General features: G+C 39.8%; 1 protein-coding gene across 1 annotated transcript in view; it reads right to left on the bottom strand.

Annotated features, from left to right (window-relative positions):
- ARHGAP32 (Rho GTPase activating protein 32) overlaps positions 1-20,931 on the bottom strand; it is a 3,207,216-nt gene that overhangs the window by 420,205 nt on the left and 2,766,080 nt on the right. Inside the window, exon 18 of the mRNA XM_044081098.1 lies at positions 10,380-10,487. Coding sequence (XP_043937033.1) covers positions 10,380-10,487 — 108 coding nt within the window. The remainder of the gene's footprint in view (positions 1-10,379; positions 10,488-20,931) is intronic.

The raw sequence follows: 20,931 nt of genomic DNA, 5'->3' as shown, positions 1-20,931 counted from the left end.
TATATGTATGTATGTATGTGTGCATATATATATATATATATATATATATATATATATATATATATATATATATATATGTAGAGCTATAGATATAAAAGAAAATGGAAAGGAAGAAAATACCAACAATGGTATTAGGACTACACTAACATGTATAAAGGACAGGAAAAGGGGAAAAACTACCAACAGTGATAAAAAGATTAACAATACTGTAAGAGGGTAACAAATAATATACAAAAGGAATTTAAAAGATTTAAATAGATAAACTACATTAATTTTTAAAGAAACTTGCGAAGTAAGACTGGCAACATCTTTTCGCAAAAATCGGCAAACGAGATCTGGGGTATGTTAGGGCCTGATGCATTATGGGTAAAGGAGAAGCTGAAATGCTTTTTGGTTACCACAACCTTTAGTAATGGCCGAGTTGGATTCGAATTTCGGATCCAAACCCAACAGTTGAAGAAAAAATGAAAATTTACAACATCAGATCAACAGTTTTCCATGTAATGAACCTTAAATGTGCCTGATATACAGGTTTAATTGGAGATGAGGTTTACTTTTCCATCACATAGATAAGATCCCAGGAAGGAGCAACCTGTTTGTGTGACTGACTCAAGAGTAATAGCCCAATCAGAAAATATTTTAATAAAAACACTGCAGAAACTGGAGGACCGAAAGGCAGACATGTTATAATGGTGCAACACGAACCTTGATAAAGGAGTATGAAAGGCCAGAGGCTAGTAACTCAGAAAATAACTGAGCATCAGTGATACATAATCCCTGACGGGGTAATGGTTATACTGGCTAGGCATTAAATAGAAAAGTCTTCCACTTGCCAATATAAGACTTTCTAGTAGCATGTTTTCTTGTCTCATTTTGTATCTACTGCATGTTCACTGAAAAGGTGTGTCTAAGATATAGGAAATTAATCAGTCAGGCAGTCAGTTGAACATGTTTGAAAATGAGGTGTGGCAAACTCACCTTCTTGTGTTTGTAGGACCAGATTGTAAGGCAGCTTGTGGTAAAGGCCCTTGGCCAGTGCCATAAGAAGGGAAAACTAATGTTGCTTGGGCCAAAAGGGAGTCAACACAATTACTTCTAGACTGTTCTTTAAAATATTCAGAACTACCTTAGATATCAATGGAAAGGATAGAAATGCATACGTAATATTCCCTTCCAAGAGAAAGAAAAAGCAGATGTTTTAAAAGGATGCAAACAGATCTACTTGAGACATTCTCATAACTGGATCACATCCTAAAAGATCCCCTCATTCAATTTTCATTCATGAGGATTGTTGTGGTCCTGTTCAGCCTCTCTGCCATTGTGTTCTGCTCTGACAAAATGTAAGACACTTGGAGATTTAAAAAGTGCTGGAGAGCTAATTTCCAAGTTATCACAGCCAGCCTTCCTAAAGGGTACACCCTACTGCCCCCAATGCTTGTAAATGTACCCAGTCACTGTGATGTTGTCTTTAAGACCACAGATGAAAAGATTTTAAGGAATGGATCACAGCCAATATCTCTATTAATTATGTGCTGTGGTCTGTCTAAATAATCCCACAAACACTGCACTTGTACACCCACAGAAACTGCCCTGAAGTAATATCTGTGACATCTGTAATTACAGAATGACATGGAGGTGGTTGAGAAAGTGAACAGCTGCATTTGCTGTATTTTAAGTCTCCACCACTGGAGTTCCTTTTTACGAAGCCAGAGACTGATATCTAAAAATTCACATGGTATAAGTGTTGGGTCTACGTGTTTATTTCAGTGTCAATGAACATTTCTTATACACCACCTGGAGAGAGGAATCATAGACGACCTCAACTACATAACCCCGAAAAACACTCTGGCTGAAGTGTGAAGCTGAGTTGAGAAGCTCAGAAAGTTTCTCGGATAAAAATCCGTACTGTCATGTCAAAACATCATTTAGTGCAGTGCGTCTCTAAAACATCCTAAAGACAATCCTGTGTTACAGAGTTAATGAGAATTTCTGAATCCATAACTGGTGAGAAGAGATGGTACCGATGTTAAGGGCTCCTGACATCTGGGAGAAGACCTTGCAAAGCAAGCAATCTAAATAAGGAAAAAAGTGAGTGCTTGCTATTCAGTCTGCAGTGAGCTATGACTGAAACTACACACTTTGCAAACACTGTTGGAGCAGCACATAACCTAAAGGGCAATGCAAAGAACTGCCACTGACCCAGACAAAAAAAAATGAACATTTTCCTGAAACCTTTCACTACAGGAATGTGGTGGTAGGCATCTTTTAGTTCCAATGTTACCATAAAGTTTCCCTGGGAAATGAGAGGTAACAGACTCCAAAGGGTCAACATCTGGATTTCTGGAACTTCCACATAAGAGACGTAGGAATGAAAGACCTACAATTGGTCACCAAGAAGACACTTACTATGGCACCAGAGACTTTTTAAAATATAAGCCTTTGCCCCTTTTATTTAATGGCACTGTTATTATGACACATGGGGAGAGCAAATGCTAAAGAACCTGTGGAAAAAAATCTGCTTGGTTTGGAGGGTGGGGAGGACCTCCCCTAAAATGAGGGTTTCTTATCCCTCCTCAACTGCCTTTAACACCTATAAGTCTGTCACAATCTGTTGCCAGATTGGAATGAAGCAGCCATCTGTTGGGAAAGATTGTGAGGGACCGTGGCTGGAGGGGATGAACAATGCAACATAGTCATTCTGAAGTTGTAGACTGTCCCTTGTTAGGAAAATATCCTTATTTCTAAGTGATCCCAAACTGCCATCTCTCTCCATATTGTCGTTTTGCTTGAGAAAGCAAGGATTGCTTATTCTGTACCTTAGAAATGAAAGAGGATCTCAGAAATTTGTTAATTATCTTCCTTCTGTCTTTACATTATTTCAGGGCGCGAGTGTCAAATGGGCAAAATAAAACCTCCCTTTTCAAAGATGAACATGAAATTTCAAACTTTACCTGCTCAAAAAAGTTTTGGTTATGCACACAGGCATATCTCATCAAACCAGTAGCAGAAGCGAAGGTCCCTGCTCAGTCATACAAATTTTTTCAAGCATGTTTCGATACAAGAGACATGTTAGAAATAACCAGACTTAAATAGGCACTACCTTCAGGGGGGAAAGAGTGGTAAGTAGATTTCGCAAACTGTCAATACATATTCCACTATGGGTCAGATAGTTAAGAATTCTATATGCCAAAGTGGAAAAAGAAGACACTGCCTCACCTAATCCATCTGTAATTGCCTCCTCTATGTCCACAGGAGTAGGTGTCAAGATATATGCAGAGTCAGCCCAAGGGTAAGAAAACAAGTGCTTATTAGTTTGAGAAACTATGTAAAGCCCATCTGCTTTAATGGTACTGACGTTTGTGTATAAGGGTTGTTACAGAAAGTATTAGCTACCTCCTGCAAAGCTGGCACAGAAGAGGAATAAGCATTGAAAAAGACAACATATAAATAATATCGCTTCATTTCAGGGGGAACATCCATATATTCTCCTATAAATGTCCCATTCATCCTAGTCAAACTTTGAGAAACAGAAAATTCCTCCAAAGGACAATGTGATGACCCAATTTATCTATCCACAGTGACTTGGGCTTGTGACTGCAGGAAATGAAGCTCTGTCTCTGTCATGCCTTTCTCAGAAATACTCTGACCCGATTACCAGTTACTACATACTGTGAGCCAAGACTGACTGACTAAAAACGTCTTGGCTAAGGTAAGAAAATCCTCTGTCTTCTTACAAATACCCTATGTGATGGAAAACAATGTTTAACTTTTTTTTTTTTTTTTTTTTTACAGGTATCTGTGAAGGCCTACCTGGAGAAGGCAAGTATCTGTGAAGGCCTACCTGGAGAAGGAAGATCTGCACCCATAAGAGGTCTCTTCCCTCTGACACGGCACAGCCAACAGCACCCTTCATAATATCTCTGTGCCCCAGAAAGGATGCTTCTCCCATGCCCATATCGGATAGCAGAACACCCAAAGAGGATATGAATAACCCTAGCTCATGGTGGCTGAAAGGACTACAACACAGGAAGCCATAGAATTAAGTGAGAAGTCTGAGTAATGACTATTGATGAAGCTTCTCCCTGCTCACCTCCGCAATGTCTGTTAAATAATGCCCCATCGCTAACCCTACACCATACCGTAAAAAAAAATCCTTCACAAAACACTGCCACTATTTAGACAAATTGGAGGCTAGTGTTATGGGGGCGGTTTACCATAAACTTCAGCAAAGGAACTTGTTTCCTTTTTCAATGTTTCAGTCGTTTGATGTTTAAGTCATTCAATGCTATGTGTGTTTGATCTTATTTTAGACTGAATGTTTTGTTCAATATTAAGTTGGACCATACACAACAAAACCATAGATATTTATAAAAAAAAAGAGAGTAAAAAGGTCACACAGACAAACCAATTAGTAAATACAAGAAACACCTAGCCAAGCTAGAGTTTTCACTGTGCAATACCTTAAACCTCCAGTCATAGAGGTACATTGGATATATACAAATAATCACTTGAGGACAAAGTGTTTCAACTTTACGGCTTCTGAATGCCCATGAACTTTACCTTTTCAAGTCTTTAAGGATTCATTCAGGCCAATAAAGCCAAACCTCAAAAGCTGTGGGCATGCATGTTTCAGCCTTCTTATGACCTTGTCAACATCAGCTGGGCTTAAAGATCCTGCGTTTCTGCAAAGTCGAAATATGCATGCCCATCCCTAGTGGGGTTTGACTTTATTGGACTGAATGAATCCATAAAGACTTAAAAAGGAAAAAGTCATGGATATTTAGAAGCCATATAGCTGAAACACGATGTCCTTAAGGGGTCATTTTCATATATCCCATGGGCCTCTATTACAAGCGGTTTAAGGAAGCACACAAATGAAAACTCTAGCTTCCCTAGGCTTTTCTTGTTTTGTGTGTGTATGTACATATACATATATATATATATATATATATATATATATATATATATATACATATATATAAACACACAAATTATATATGTGTCTACTTTACATAATCAAATCATACTTCACAGAAACTCTCTTCGTAGAGACAAAAAGAGTAAACATTCACATCAGCGGAAAATTCCACAGGGAAAAGAAGCAGCTGGCTAGTGTTAGGAAAATGCCCTTTTCCCCACTGCAGTGGGATCTCAGAGTTGGTATATATAGTTAGAGGTGGTATGCGGGGTGCAGCTCCCTGCCTGGGTAGGTTTGACATACGGTGGTGTGTGTTTCATTTATAAGGAAGCCAAGTGTTTCCTTTCCTTGTGGTAGTTTTCACTGATTTGAACATCCATTTTACTAAACATTTGCTCTTTTCGTCTCTACAAAAAAAGTTTTGGCGAAGTGTGGTTCCACTATGTGACATAGACCCATATATATATATATATATATATATATATATATATATATATATATATATATATATACACACACACACACACACACACACACACACACACACACACACACACACACACTATATTAAGTAAAATTTTTCTGTGTGGAAGGATTCATCAAAGGGACTTACCTGACAGAAAGGACCTGAAGGCCAGATGCTGATCTTGTGAGGCCTCTAAGCCACCACCTCTTCATGAGGTGGCAAACAAGTACTGAAAATTTTCCACTATGACTGCTGACTTTCCCTCCTCAGGGTTGAACAATCAGCAGTCTTAGTGGAAATATGGGAGGGAGCCAGAGCATTAGGAAGCTGGTTGGCTGTTGTATCTTGGACAAGATGCAACCCATATAGTCTAAAGGCTACTGTAGCAGTAGGAATGACATACAAGTTATTTCCTGGAAATGTTTTGAATATATGGCATATTTTAGAAACACCTTTATTAAAATATCACTTAAGACATAGGCATATAAACATTTAAAGAAAGAAAATAAACAATTTTTCACAATTTTTTTTCCAGTTACAAATATTACACGTTCTTTTTTTTTTTCATAACTGCCACCTTTCAGTCCAGGATTACATAAATCATCCAATTCCTGCCCTCCCCGTAGCCCTCACTACTTCTGAACATTACTCTGCATGCATTGCTCTCACAAATTCCATTTATTTCTAGGTAATTTTCTCCCTCCCTTTTCTAAAGGTCCTCCTTCTAGTTCTTTTTATTTATTTCACAAGTCAGTACTTCAAATACAATTGGCTTTAACTTTGATTTCCATTTTCTAGTAACCGCTTTTTGGCAGCAAACAGAATTAAACTTAACTAGATCTATTCAAGTCAGATCCTGTGCCCCAGCTCAAAAGAATTAACTTCCTCAGTTACAGCCATTTGTTCCCCCAATACTTCTGAATGAGTACTCTGTAGGATTTTTTTTTTTTTTTTAAGTCCCCCAGCTTGTTACACTCCAAAAACATATGTTCCTAGTTGCCTCTTTCTTCCCAATCACACCTCCAACATTTGCTACCTACCACAGCAAAAACTCTTTGGAGTCTTGTTGGGGAATAAACATACTTATGTAAACACTTCCAAGCAAAAACTCTAAACCTTCTGGACCTTCTTGTTGGATATTTGGGAGACATGCATATGTCCCTCCCATTGTTTCCTTAAAAATTACTTTTCCAATCTCTCTTCCCAATCTTCTTTGATCTTCTCTGACTGATTCTTATCGTTACCATGCTACATTTCACATGCCCTATTAACAAACAGCAACTTCTGTTCTAGACTAAAAACTCTACTAGGTCTTTCACTTAGCACTCCTTTGCCCATACTCTGATATTAATCCCTGGTAGAGAATTCAGTCAAATAACTTGCAGTCAAAACTTCTTGGCATCATCCCATGTATTAACTTTCCCCTTTCTGGTCCTTTGCTACCAATATCTTGCTTCCTTTGCCAGTTTTCTCCAGTGTCTATTATACAACTAATGTGAAACAGAAGGTGTTTATATGGTACTCCATGGTATTAAATGAAAACGTTCATAATGCTGGGAAAACTCTGCAATGATAGATGGTGTCTAACTAGCACAGTTTTACAGATATTTACATTTGTTTGCTCATTAGCTATGCATACATGCCAAAAATTATAATTATGTAAATGTATCAGAAAAAGAGACATTTGCAAAACTGCTATGAAGCAATCTGAAGATCGCATCTGCATGAATAAAAGTCACAACAATAGCTGGGGTCTGTCTACTAATTTACATAGATATTGTGTGTGTAACTATAACGTTTGATTTATTTACTTGCATGTTTAGTATAAAAATCACTATTACGACTGGCTGACATATTAGTCACTATTAAGAGGAGGAGTTTGTACTAAAGAACATTCATATTTTAATTTTGTAACATTTTTCGTTTCTCGATTTACAGACATTTACTTATTTACAGGCTGGCTGCAAAACTGCATTCTTAGGAATATAACTCAGATGAGAGCTGTTCAGCCAGGAAATCGTCTGCTTTAAGGAGGAGTGAAATCCCACTCAGGCTAGATGTTAATGAGTTAAACAGTTAAGACGAGATACAAACTACCAACTGGAGCACAGAGGATGTGAAAAGCAACTAGTGCTTCATAGGCTTATTGTTTTAATGCTGCCCTCAAATTTAATATTTAATTAATACCTGATTTTTAAAAAAGGCATCAAGTTTCACCAGATATTTATTTTCATTCAAATGGTGCTTTTTTAGTACAAGCAAGCCTTGAATAATTTTGGATTTTATTTTAGTATGGCCTTTTGAATACAATTGTTTGGTTTGCTTCTATCAGAATCTGCCTGGAGTCTTCCTTTTTATTAACGCACATCACTTATAAAATACAATGAATTTCTGCTTTACTGATATATGGCAATGATACTTTTACATGTAATGACTTGGTTTAGTCCCTTGGATGGGCTACTCTGCCTTTTTTTTTTTAAACAAGTTTTGTGGAAGACTTGGAAGAAACTATTTGCAATGTAAAAGCAGGCACTACTTTTGTGTGTTTTGGCTTTAGTATCAGGAGACAACGGTTGACATTTCATGGGTGTTGTGCTGAGCTCCGAAGTTTCCTCCAGTGTTGAGGATTTCTTGGCCCCACTCAACAGCATTTTCTTCCATCATGAAATAAAATAGCAATAACCCACACCTGGGTGTGGACAATGCTGGATTTACCCACGTTTGGTGTGGTTTGGTCACAAGGGCGAAGCCCGAGTGGCCAAACAGAGCCAACCGTGGGTAAAATCCAGCATTACCCACACCCAGAAATGGGTTATTGCTATTATACAATGACATTATTTAAAAAAAAAAAAATACTTTTCTTAAATAATGGCATTGTATAATGCCTCCTTGCTGCCCTTCCGCAGCTGTTTGGTATTCTGCTGCAGTTCTGATGTACTGCGCATGCGTATGCCTATGCAGTACATCAGAGCTGTGGGCAAAAGCAATGGAGAAAGCAAGATCTCTGTTGCTGTTTACAAACTGTCTCGCTATGTTAAATGGGTTTAACATAGCGAGACAGCTTTAAAAACAGCAACGGAGAATCTCTGCTGCTTTTTTTAAAGCTGTCTCGCTATGTTAAACTCGTTTAACATAGCGAGACAGTGTTGCTTTAAGAGTTATAGTAATGGAAAAAGTCTGGGCAACCGGACCTTTTTCCATTACTATAACTCGGATTTACAACGTGCACGCTGACCAATCAGCGTGCACGTTTTTGAATATTAATGGGGGGGGGGGTGTTGTATAATTGAACTTTTTCATTTCTCTATCCTAAAGGGTACTAAAGATATTGATTGTAAATCACTGACAAACAACATACCTGGATACACTGTAGTCCTCATGAAGGCAAAGCATATTCTGAATGTGTGTCCTAAAGGGGAATTACAGTAACACCTTTTTAAAATGTAGTCAAGAGGAAGAATCGGTAACTACAAAACATGACGCTAAAAAGCATTTACAAAAGGAGAGTTGGAAAATGCCTAAAGGCATAGGAGAAGAGTATATAAATATTGTAAAAGAAAACTGTCAAGTGAAAAAAGCCAGACTGATCTGAAATCAGACACAGAATACCAAATAAGTATTTTAAAAAGAAAACCAATATGACTTACACATGGTAAATGCAAATTAGTTTTCTGCAGGCTTATGCCACTTCTCATGTGACTGCTTATTCTAGCAGGACAAAAGAGAGCTGCAGAGAAAAGTCTTAAAGCAGAGCATTAGGTGTAAAGAGGGGAGAGGGATTTAGTTGCCTGGGAAAGATTTACATGCCAAGTTGATTGGCACCTGACAGCAACAGACTTGCAGACGATAAGGACAGTCTGTCTCATATCAGATTAAGTATTAAAACCATAAATGCATTATCAGTCACACATGCATCTTTCACTAGTACGATGCTAAAAAACACAAACAAAATATAAAACTAGAACAAAAGACAGACTTAAAAATATTAAAATAAACACATCACAGAAAACAGATCTTAACAGTTTTTTCAGTCAGGGGAAAGAGAACTTGACAAAAGAGCTGAGAATTTGAAAGCCCCAACAAAAATCAAAACGGTACATCATTTTGCTGAATCCAAGGATGCTACCATGGGTACAAGTAAAGTGGTATAGGTGAATAAACAGAACAAATGTGAATGAGTACATCATACTAAGAAAGCCATATAAGCAACATTAATACGTGTACACAAGAGTCTAGCAAACAGGTCACGTAATTAACTCATTTGCATCAACCAACATTTGTGTTAATGAGATGTAAAATACCTCTGTGCTGACAAGCTGAACAGTGTTCACCTGTAGTTCCTAACAAAAAAAATTTCTTAATTGTGACAAAAATTCTTTAAAATGAAGAAATTCAATAGATTTTTGCTACACTTTCTCAGTATAATCCCAAATGTCAGCACCTTATCAAGACACACAGTAGCTCTGTGTATGGTGTCTACATTTCATGGGTTGTACATGGCATACCGATTTACTGGATACAAAAGGCCTGTAAACAGGCGCAATGAATAATGAACATGTAAAAAGGTCTGCAGACACAATCCTGAGCACAGCACAGATGCATGCATTAAAAGTTAATCTACATAGTGGTAGATATCTACACCGCCAATTTCTATCCACTTTTCAGCATTATGCACTCAAATGGTTGTTAAACTCTAAAAGGTTATAATGTTTCTAGGGAAGCTAATATATACAAATACAGAGTTAACGATTACAGTACTGGTGGTTGAGAATGGTCTGAGAAATGCTTTGATGTTCTCACACTGTCAAACAATAGCACTAAAAATACTGATACAAGGAATCAGACACTGGAAACTCCAACACTGCTCTACCAGGTCATAACAGTGAGTTGCATGTGTAATGAGGAAAATATACTGTAAACATGCAAGCACAGCTCACTGTAATTTGGAGGAAAGAAGTTCAAAACTAAAGACTAATGAAGACAAACATGTTATACCTGAGTAGATTAGGTGCCCATACAATGGCCAGGTTCTTTGTATGCATGTTAGTGACATAGCTGAAGGTAGCCAGGTGTGCTAGATGCCTCATCAGGAATTCAAGTGTCCTGAAAAACAGACAGAAGGTTCAGTCAATTTAGCTTTCAATATGCAGACACTTTAGCATGCTTCCAACATAGGAACCTGTTTTATGATGCACTTTTTTATAAGTATTACTTATTACTAAGTGCCATTACGAATACATTTTTAAAAATAAATGCTTTGCTTCATATTCTGAAAACCTACTACAAACATATATTTACTCTCACCTTTAGTAAAAAAATAAATAAAAATAAAGTACTCATCAACGCGAAATGCAGTAAATCTAGTTGATACGCTTTGCTGCAAAAAAATCTTAAAAGAGAAACAAGTTATTTTTCATTTAGTAATCACACTGAATACTACAGTTTGATTGAGAGTGCACAGTTCAGGCATGCATTGGGTTTATTCATGATCTAGACTGTGGCCACCAGTACAAAAATAGTTTTTATAAATCATCTGGACCTGTACTTTTGGGTCACAGTTTATTCCCCTCCCTAGCTACTAGAGTTGAGTTATTGGACATACTCCACATGAAATACAGTTGTGCTAAGAACTTACCATAACAGTAGATGGCCTGCCGATCACTGTTGCAGTTTCTTAACAGATGGGTTGTAGCTTGCTGACATCTGGCCAGGGTACTAAAGCATCATCTTCCTAGGATATATGCCTGGGTGATTATCTCAGCTCGTAGGCATTGGGATATAAAAATGGATGCACATACAAGATCCTCAGACTACCTCCAAGCCAGCAGCGACCTGAAGAAAACTGAGGAAGGAGAAAGATCAGATAAGAGGATATTAGTTTGAAAAGGGTAAGCAAACTTCCCCCCAAGAAAGACTGTAAAATCCTGGAATATCAAGTGTGTGTCTGTGTGTATGAAGTATAGTGTTTGTACCAATAAGGAGAAAAGAGAAGAGGATAAGGTGGGAGGAAAGGAATACTGCAACAGTGATCAATAGGATATCTACTGTTATGGTAAGTTCTTACAAAAAGTACTATGCCCTAAAAGAGTCACTGATGCAGTATTCTTAACAGATGGGTGATTCCCAGAGCTGTAGAGGGAGAAAGGTAGTAGGCATAAGAGGAAAGAGTGAACGAAGAGTCCAGGAGTTCAGATGGAATAGTTCTAGCAAACACAGCCCTGTACCTGGAGAAGGTGTCTAGTTTGTAGTGTTTTGTGAAGGTTGAAGACATGATCGGGTAGCTGCTTCTAAAATGGTCCTGGTATCCAACCCCTTCCAGAAGCACCTGATGAAGCCACTGCTGGAGTGGTGTGTGATTTTGGCCACATGGCTAGTCTTTCCATGAAGAATGTAGCAGAAAGAAATCACCTTTGAGATCCAGGAAGCAACATTGTAACAGATTATCTTAACCTGGAATCCATTAAAAGACAAGAACAGCCAATCTGTTTTCCCCAATATCCTTAGTTTTGTCCAGGTAAAACCTCAATTGTCTGTGAATGTCTAAAGAGTGTAATATTCTTTGTCTACTATTCTGGGAGTTGGAGAAAAAGGCAGGCAGACTGACTGGTTGAGGATAACTTCACTAACCACTTTTGGTACGAAGGATGGCTTGGCCCTGAGGCTTACCCTGTCTTTGTGGAAGATGAGGAAGTGTGCAATATCCATGAGAGCATGGAGCTATGAGACCCTATGGGCTAAAGTCAATGCCAGGGAGCATTTGAAGCAACCAGTTTGAAATGGGGTAGAGGGAGCTTTTCCAAAACAAAATTAAGGTCCCAAGGAGGGGTGATCAGTTTCCTTGGGGGTTTGAGGTATAAAACTACCCTCAGGAAAAGCGTAACCTCTGTCCCAAACATGAGGGGGGGCTCTGAATATAGGTAAGTATTAAATGCAAATATGTGAGCCTTAATGGAAGAGTATGCCAACCCTGACTGTGAGAAGTCACATAAGTATTGGAGTACTGTTGGGGTGTCCGACAGAAGGGGGTGGAGTTTGGGCTTTAGGCACCAGATAGAAAATCTTTTCCACTTGGCTGTGTAAGACTTTCTGGTGTTAGGTTTCCTGGCTTCTTGTAGGATGTGAATACCTCTTCAGAAAAGTGGTGTCTTATAGGTAGTTGAATCCTATCATCCAGAGGGTTAGACTGAGAGAAGTTAGACTGCAATGAAGGAGTCGCCTTAGAATCCTATCATCCAGAGGGTTAGACTGAGTAAGGTCAGACTGGTACGAAGAAGCTCCCCTTTCTGTTGGGTGATAAGATCTGGTTTTGAAGGAATTCTCCAGTAATTTACCTTTGACAAGTGAAACAGGAGTGGGAACCAGTGCTGTCTTAACCAGAAAGATGCCAGAAGTAGGACTTTAAGAGACTCCTTCTGGACTTTGACAGGGAGCCCTGGGAGCAAAGGTAGAGCAGAGTATGCACAAAGGAACTTTCCTGTCCACTGTAAGGAGAAGACAGCTTGCCTCCAAGCTGGAGGTGATGGATACCACTGTATTTTCCTCATGTGCAGTATAGGGATGGTGGCAGCCTCACATCCCAGGGCCCTGACAGCTTGTCTGGCTAAGCAATGATACTCACTGAAAAGCATTAGCAACTCGTTGGCTAGGGAGGTGACCATCTACTCAGGAAGAGAGGTGTGCATGGCAGACATGCCGAGATTGCATCCCAGAAAAGTAAGCTGTTCGGTGGGAATGAGCTGGAATTTTTTTTTTAATCGATGGTAAACCCCAGGAGAGTCAAAAGTTGCACAGTGTAATGATGGTACTTTAGAAGAATGTCCCTGGATAAAGCCTAGAGTAAAAGCTCCACCAGGTAAGGGAAGATGTGTATACCCCAAGTGCAGCAAAAAGCTACTACTGTAGACACTTTGTGAAAACCTTTGGTGCTGTAGAAAGACCAAAGGGCAAAGCTGTAAACTGAAAATGTGATGACCCAGTATACCAGAAAAGCTTAAAGAAGTAGGAAAACTAGAAGAGTTTGCAAGGGCAGCATTCTGAAGGACGGCATTATTAGAAACATGTTTAGCCTGGAGAGGTCCAGGATGGGTCTCCACTGACCCCCTTGCCTTTAGACCATCAAGAGTCTGAAGTAAAATCCCTTTCCTGAACAGGACGGAGGACATCCTCTATGGCTCCTTGGACCATTACGTCTTGCACAACAGGGTCTAGCAGGTGTATCTGGTTGAGAGGAAGAGGGGGTATTCCTCTAGGAGTTAGTCTGCTTTCCCAAGAAACAGAGTAACCCTCCTGGATAATGCTAAGGTTATTGCTTCCCAGACAGGAAAAGTAAGAGTCTCTTTCTGAGAGGGATGTGGAGACTGAGTTTGGAGGAGGGACAAGTGGGAAATAGTCACAGTGGTCTACTACTGAGGCCTCCCACAAGGGGGTATCCCCCTGATTTTTTTCTGCAAATTTTTTCTTAGGAATTTTCTTTTGCCTATGAGGAGTTCTAGGATCTCTCTTGGCAAATGAAGTGGATTTAGCTGGTTACTGGGAACTGTAGACAGCAGAATCTGATGGCACTCTTTCATTGTCTTGCCTTGTTCCCGCAAAGCTTTGAAGAGACTGTCAGTTTGTGAGCCAAAAAGGAGATTGCTATCCTAGGGGGAGTCTAAAATCTTAAATTTGAAATCTTCTGGAATAGGTGGCCTTGTAGCCAGGCATACCGCCTGATCAGTGGAGCCAGTGGCAGCTCCCCTGGAAGGGGCATCCACAACAACACAGCTCCATTTTATACTGTGCCTGGCTATTTGAGAAGCCTGGGACACTAAAGACTGGATATGTTGTTTTGACTCCATAGTCTGTGGCTCTGTTCTTGCTTAAGGACTGTAGCACAGAGACCAATTATTTGGTCATTTGAGTTTGGTAGTCAACAGCACTGAAAGCTAAGGTGGAGTAAGTATACTTTTTCTTACCCCACGTATTCACTGCTTGACTGTCCTTGTCACTGGAGAGAACATTAGTGCCAGGGAGCAACTTGGAAGGTTTGCCTGAGGCCAGGCAAGCACAGGGTCTGCCACAGGGTTTTTGTAAAGGTACATGAGTTCATAAAGAACTCTGTAGACCTTATCTGGCCTTTTTGGAATAGAAGGATGAGAATCTAGAGCCGAAAAATTGCCCTGAAAGGCATCCAGGTAAGCATCTATCACCGGGGGACATTGGAGAAGGAGTGCTCATCACAAATAAATTGTAGAATCTCTTTTGCACCTCAGACACCAGTCTGGACTGCCATTCAAAATGCTTCATCGTGCTTTGTAAGTTTTCTCCAAAGCAGGCTTCTTCCACTGGAGAGTTTGGAGAGAGAGTCTCCCTCATCTGAGGAAATCCATTCTGGAGAATTTAACTAGGATGAGTAGCTGAGAGAGAGCTGAGAAAAAGAAACTAATCCCTGTCCGGTTCCTCACCAGACAAGGAAGAATCTAAGGCCTGTGCTGTGGCCTGAGAAGGCTGAGTCACAAAGGGAGATGGCTTTAGAGACATGGTTGATTTTTCTGGGTGGTTATTCAAGGCAATCTATTCTTTCTCGCTGGACGCAAAAAAGGATATTGCTTCTAAGTTCTTGCTGCTTCTTTTTACGGGTGTCTTCTGGCATATTTCTATCACGGAAGGAGGAATCTCTTCCCACACAAGGATCTGGGGACTCCTCAAGGGCCCTCTGAGGTAAGTTGCAGTTCGCCGAATGACTCATTCATCTGCAAGGGTTCAGGAGCAGTACCTGCTTCCCGAGGGGTCACAGTAAAGGGCTCATGAGAAGACAAATGGTATACCACAATTTAGACCACCTCAGCTGGTATGTCTGATTCTAAGACAATGGCATGAAAATCCTTGTTAGGTGTCTAGTTTTTCTTAGGCGGGAGGTCAATGTCCAGGCCTTCTGTCATGGTGGAGTGGGCCAAGCATTTCAGACACTGTTTCCTGAGGAAGGCATTAACTGCAGATAACCTCAAATGTAGGGATTTTTGAACACATGACTGACAGATGGAGCAGGATTTAGTCATGTTTGGGGCCCAGACAGAGCAGGCACTTGGTGTGCAAGTCTTTGTACGGATTTTGACTACAACACACACGCACACAACCAGTCTTAGGTGACACCTAACAACAGATACCCAAACAGTCAAAAGTTTAGAAGAAAGGTCCTATAACAGAAGCTATGATACTGAGTGACCAAACAATTACAGTCTGTGGGTGCAACAACCTGCATTCAGGCCGGAGGTGAGATAGTTTGAGGATCTTGTACATACGTATGTTTTTATACCCCAATGTCTACGAGCTGAGGTCATTACCCAGATGTACATCCTAGAAGGTAAAAGCTTTGGTACCCCAGCCAGACTTCAGCAAGCGAGCTACAACTCATTCGTTATGAATACTGCAACAGTGACTCAGTCAGGACATCAGTAAAACTTGTTCTTACATCAGGTTGCACTATTTCAGGATCAGCTTGGCTCTATTCCTCAGCTGCACTCAATCATCATTTGCCTATTGGTTTTCTTGACAAAAATACTAGAAGAGATATTCAGGCTTGTTTACTTGGTAGTGTTTCCTTCTTCTGTTTCACGTGTGTTTTATTGTAGTGTTATTTCAATTTAAAGACTTTTTCCTGGAGTTTCAAAGGTTTTAGTTAAAAGTACAGAGCAAATCTAATTTCCTTTTTGTAAGATCAGGATGGATTACCAAAATGTAAATTATGGAAGTCACAAGGAAAACTATTTTTTGAAAAAGCTACCAGAACTGACTGCAATTTAAGTGACCCTCACATTACTCATCGTGTTCTTGTACTACTAAGCTCAGTGCTCTTGAGCTATTCACCTTCTATGTCAATTCAACATCAAGAGTCCTTCCTCCTCCTACTTCATTTGTGTCTACTAGTAACCATTGTAAAATAATACTGTGAAGGCCCTCCCATTAAACTTCACCTACTCTACCTTTCATATCTTTACAGTTCAAGCCATAAACTCAAATACCCACACTGTTTACATTTTATTTCCAATATATTATAAAATTTCTAAAATTAGCACCAGTAGTTAGCACTGTCCTAAAAGGTAGATATAGATTGACAAAACACCCACTATTTGCCTTAAAATAAGTATTAGAAAACTTACCAATTTACTGGCCCTTTAACAAAGGTAAACTAAGACGGCAGTACACATTTCTCTGAGCGATATTTTTAAATAGGAAATAAAGAAACTTTTTCATAATTTTAGATGTGAGTATACTCACTGCTGCCGTAACAATCTCCTGAAATTTCTGTCAGAAAAGGCCAGAAGGCTGGTCAATCTTACTTCCCGGACATCAGTGGTATAAAACAGGGATATTTGCTTGCAGTATCATTAGATCTTTCTTGCCCTGGCAAAGTAGATTTTAATTTTTTGAAGCCAGAGAAATGACCGTATTGATGAAACTAATCCCAAATCCTTTGGAAGTCAGTTCAACTATAAGGCCTCCAAACTGCTTTTGTAGGTTCCTGGCCAAACAGAGGATGGATGCTGCCTGGTTAGAGTAACATACAGGAAGAGCAGAAGGGAAGGGTGATAAAGGCACTCATTCTCACCTCAAGAGCCCATAGGAAGGATAGAAGAGGGGAGGAGGTAGGAAGTTGATGCACAAAAAGTACCTGAACACATTCAGTTATAGCAAGTGCCTAATACAACTGTATTATGTTCAATCATATAGTTTAATGATGCAGTATAGCCATTGGGAAGATTCTCAAAGCTTATGAACTAGTGGGTGGTTACTCCTTTAGAGCAGGTTGTAGAAGCACTTGCAAAATGGACATGACAAATCTTGCCCTGGCCTTAGATGCAATGTCCAGATAACAGTGTTTGGAAAAATGTGGCCATATAATAAAATACAGCCACCTGGACAGGGTCTGTTTGCCGAAAGGCTTCCCTTTCTTGCCCTTTGCAAATGCAAAAAAGTGTGTTTTTTTTTTTTGTTCTCTTCAAGTAAAATCTCAGTGAACATCCAAGGAGATTAAATCACTCTTCTGTAGTTCTTGGCCAACAGAAAAAACACACAGTGGGACAATAATCTGATACCATCATCTTTTTATTTTTTATTTTTATTTAACATTTGTTGACCTGGAAATTCTGACTAGGACAGAGCCTATTTTCAGAGGAGGCCCAGGGAGAAACGCTCCAGACGTATGTCTTTAGAATCTTAGTCACAAAGTTAACAGTTAATACATATGGTGACACTGTCATCAATGAAGATGAGAAATTCTTCTCTGCAACTGTGTAATCCTTCTAGCAAGGTAAATGTCATCAACAAGCCAGTTTTCAGGTTTCCAGGTTATATATCTGAGGGGTTGAAGTAGCTGTTTGTAAGATGGCAATGTTAGTTTCTTCAGAATCCAGCTGAGGTTCAAAGGTGTAGTAAGGCCCCTCTTAGGAGCATGTGAATGCAATGAAATATTCCTTTGAGGAAGTGTTTTCCTGGCAACAAGGAATACAGTTGGGGATCCTAACGCAAACAAGCTGAAATGGTAGAAATGGATTTTAACACAGGCATAAGACCTGTCTTGAAAATAACTGAACAGGTAAGTGAGAATCAAGGACATAGATATATTGTTGGGCTTGATCCCTCTTTTGTCACTAAAGGGAGAGTATTTTCCCTTTAGCTAGGTTTTACTTTCTTGTATTTTATTCCCTAACTTCCTTTTAGAAATTGGAGTCCTCTACAAACATATGCATAAAGAGAATGAGAGACGGATCATTTAAGCTGTCAGTTTTCGAGTCAGCAAGGTTGTGATGTATGAGTGACCATTAATTTTGAGTCTGAGATCCACACACTGGAGCAACACTGCAGACTCTATCCTTACTAAATTGAGATGAAGACAGCCCATGTGTTACTTGAGACAAAAAATGGGTTATGATAAAAGCAACGTCAAACCAGAAATGTTAATCATCTGTACCACCCTGAGAAATAAAGGTATAGAAGGAAAGGTATACTGAACTAGACTTGACCACTTTATGGATAAGTATTTCTTGCCCAGCCCCCACCGCTTCTATCCTGCTGCAGAATTTTCTGATTTGTTTTCTGCAGAAGCAGAAAAGATCTATGGCTGGCACACCTGACCTGTGAACTTAGTAAAGAAATACATCCCTGTTCAGCATTCATTCATGCAAGACCACCTCTCTGTTCTACTCAGATGGTCTGCTAAGGAGTTCTTCTGAGACAGGATGCAAGAAGCTCTTGGTGTCATTCCTGACTCCTTGGCCAGCCAGATCTCATGTATGCAAACTACACAACAGATGAGTTCAAACTTGATTGCTTATGTACTATGTCATAGTGACACTGTCCATTGAGTATGCGCCAGATTCCCTGCTTTCAAATGGGCTTGAATGCCTTGACTGCTAGAATGATTGTCAACAGCTGTTCTACACAAATATGTTCTTCCTCTGGGTTTTCTTTCAGAGCTACTAGATTCACACATGAATGCAACTAGGCTCTGTGCGAGAAGCCTCTAGTGTAGAGTCTAGTTATTTGGGCCTAATTTCAAGGCCCCACCCCCCCACGTGATGCAATTTTTGATTCCACCATGACAGCTTTTTCTTGATGCAGGGAAATAATGGCATGCAGCACTGCTGTGACTGAGCATACTGGCACCATCTAATCCTCAGGCAGACTGAAGTTTTTTCATGAGTAGCCTCCACAGGGGTACCATCAAAATGGAAGATGCCATGCAGGTGCATATTCAGAAACTCCCTTGCAATAATTTGTCTGTATGATGTTGATGATACTATGTGGTATGATGGGAGGAAAGACTGGTACTAGAATTAGTTTTCAAAGGTTAGAAAGAAATCCTGATTTTGAAAGCAAGTCAGGCTGAACTACAGAATCAGGTATTTTGTGAACAGTCTGGGTGCAGCAGAATAAAATAAAGAGGTGAAATGGAACTAGTAACCCCATGCTATAACTCTGAGTGGCAGTCTGTCCACACTGGCTATGGGAGAATGTTAGCCAGTCATCCTTTAGGTACAGTGCAACTGTATAAGCTTGCAGGAAACGGAGAGCAAAAAAGCCATGCAGCATTTTAAATTTTGGTATTTTTAGAAACTTGTTTAACACCATATGGTCCAAATGCTCTCCATTTGTCTTTTTCTTCTTGGAATTAGGAACAATATGAAATACAGACATGTTCCTACATTTGCTTTTAGTACTATTTATATGACTGCCTGCAACAGAAGTCTTGTAGCAGGAGTTGGATTAAGTGTATGTCTGGGTCCATAGTGACCAGAGTGATACTACAAGGATTTAGCCCTTTTAAGAACACAGTATGTTTTCTCTTCCTTAAAATCTGAAGCATCCATTTGTCTTGGGTGACCTCCTCTCACTGCTCACTGTTTGACAAAGGCCTAAACAACCCACTTATCCTTTGTGTGTGTGTATTGGGGAGGGGACTATGAGGGACAAGTACTAGGAAGGGTGTGGACTTTGGTGGGAATTTGGTTGGGGAAAGGAAAAATGAGCAAGGGGGAAGTCAAGCAACTCGTCTCTTCACATCTCAGACATTCCCCAGTCATTTTCCTTTGGTATGCTTCTCATATTACCCTAAAGCAGATTTACCATTCTATTCTTTGTCTTGATTCTGGTAGAAAAAACAGCTTTTGGTAGGACAGTTTCTGGTGTAACTTGGTGCAGGAGAGTGAAATAACTTATACAGACTGCATATTGTGCCACTTTTACTAAATTCTTTCAAACATTTTTTTCTGTGGGGGTTCAAAGAAAAGATCCATCTCCACCGAGACATTACAGAATTCTCCTTTAACATGGTCTAGCCAGGGTTGACTCTCAAGACAAACATGCCTCAAGAATCATCCCAAAACTGCAGCCAAACAAGATGCACCTATTACATCACAGCCACATTTAATGAATATGCCCAACTGAACTAAGGCTAAACAGGTGCAGCACATTCTCTTTCAGGTTCTTATCCTCTACCCCTCAAGCCTTTTCATTCAGAGTACCCAGGTACATCAACATGCGAGTTTAGCAATTAAAAATCCTGAAGGCCATAGCAACAAAGCTGTGCAATTTCTTACCATATCTGCCAAAAAAATCTACTTTTCCCATCACTGGAAAGCGAATTTCTGGTTGCAGCTGATCAATTGCAAAAACGACGGACACCACAACAGAACTGCAAAAGGGTTTTCACAAGAGGTATCTGAAAGACTCACCAACCCAGTAAAAACAGTCAGGCTTCTTGGAACCAGGAGATTAAGAATCCTGGTCCAAAGATGCATTTGCAAAGCATATTCCAAGGCTTCAGTGACTAGAAGAATGGCTAATTACTTTGACTCAGGCAGGCCCAGAAGCTCCTGTATCTTATCTGAACCAGAGATGATTCATTTGGCTCCTTCTATTTGATGTAATCCTTTATTCTGTGAAGGGCATCCCCAGATGAGACATCATTGGATGGAGGACCAGAGGGCAGAGTGTTGCCTGCGTCAAGCTTATCTATTGAGGTGGAGGACTTCCGGACAACATATGCCAAACCATCCACCTTGGACTC

The sequence above is a fragment of the Protopterus annectens genome, chromosome 8.part0, assembly GCF_019279795.1.
Source record: "Protopterus annectens isolate FY-2018-M chromosome 8.part0, PAN1.0, whole genome shotgun sequence".
Lineage (NCBI taxonomy): Eukaryota > Metazoa > Chordata > Ceratodontiformes > Protopteridae > Protopterus > Protopterus annectens.
This window is presented reverse-complemented; position numbering and strand designations above follow the sequence as displayed.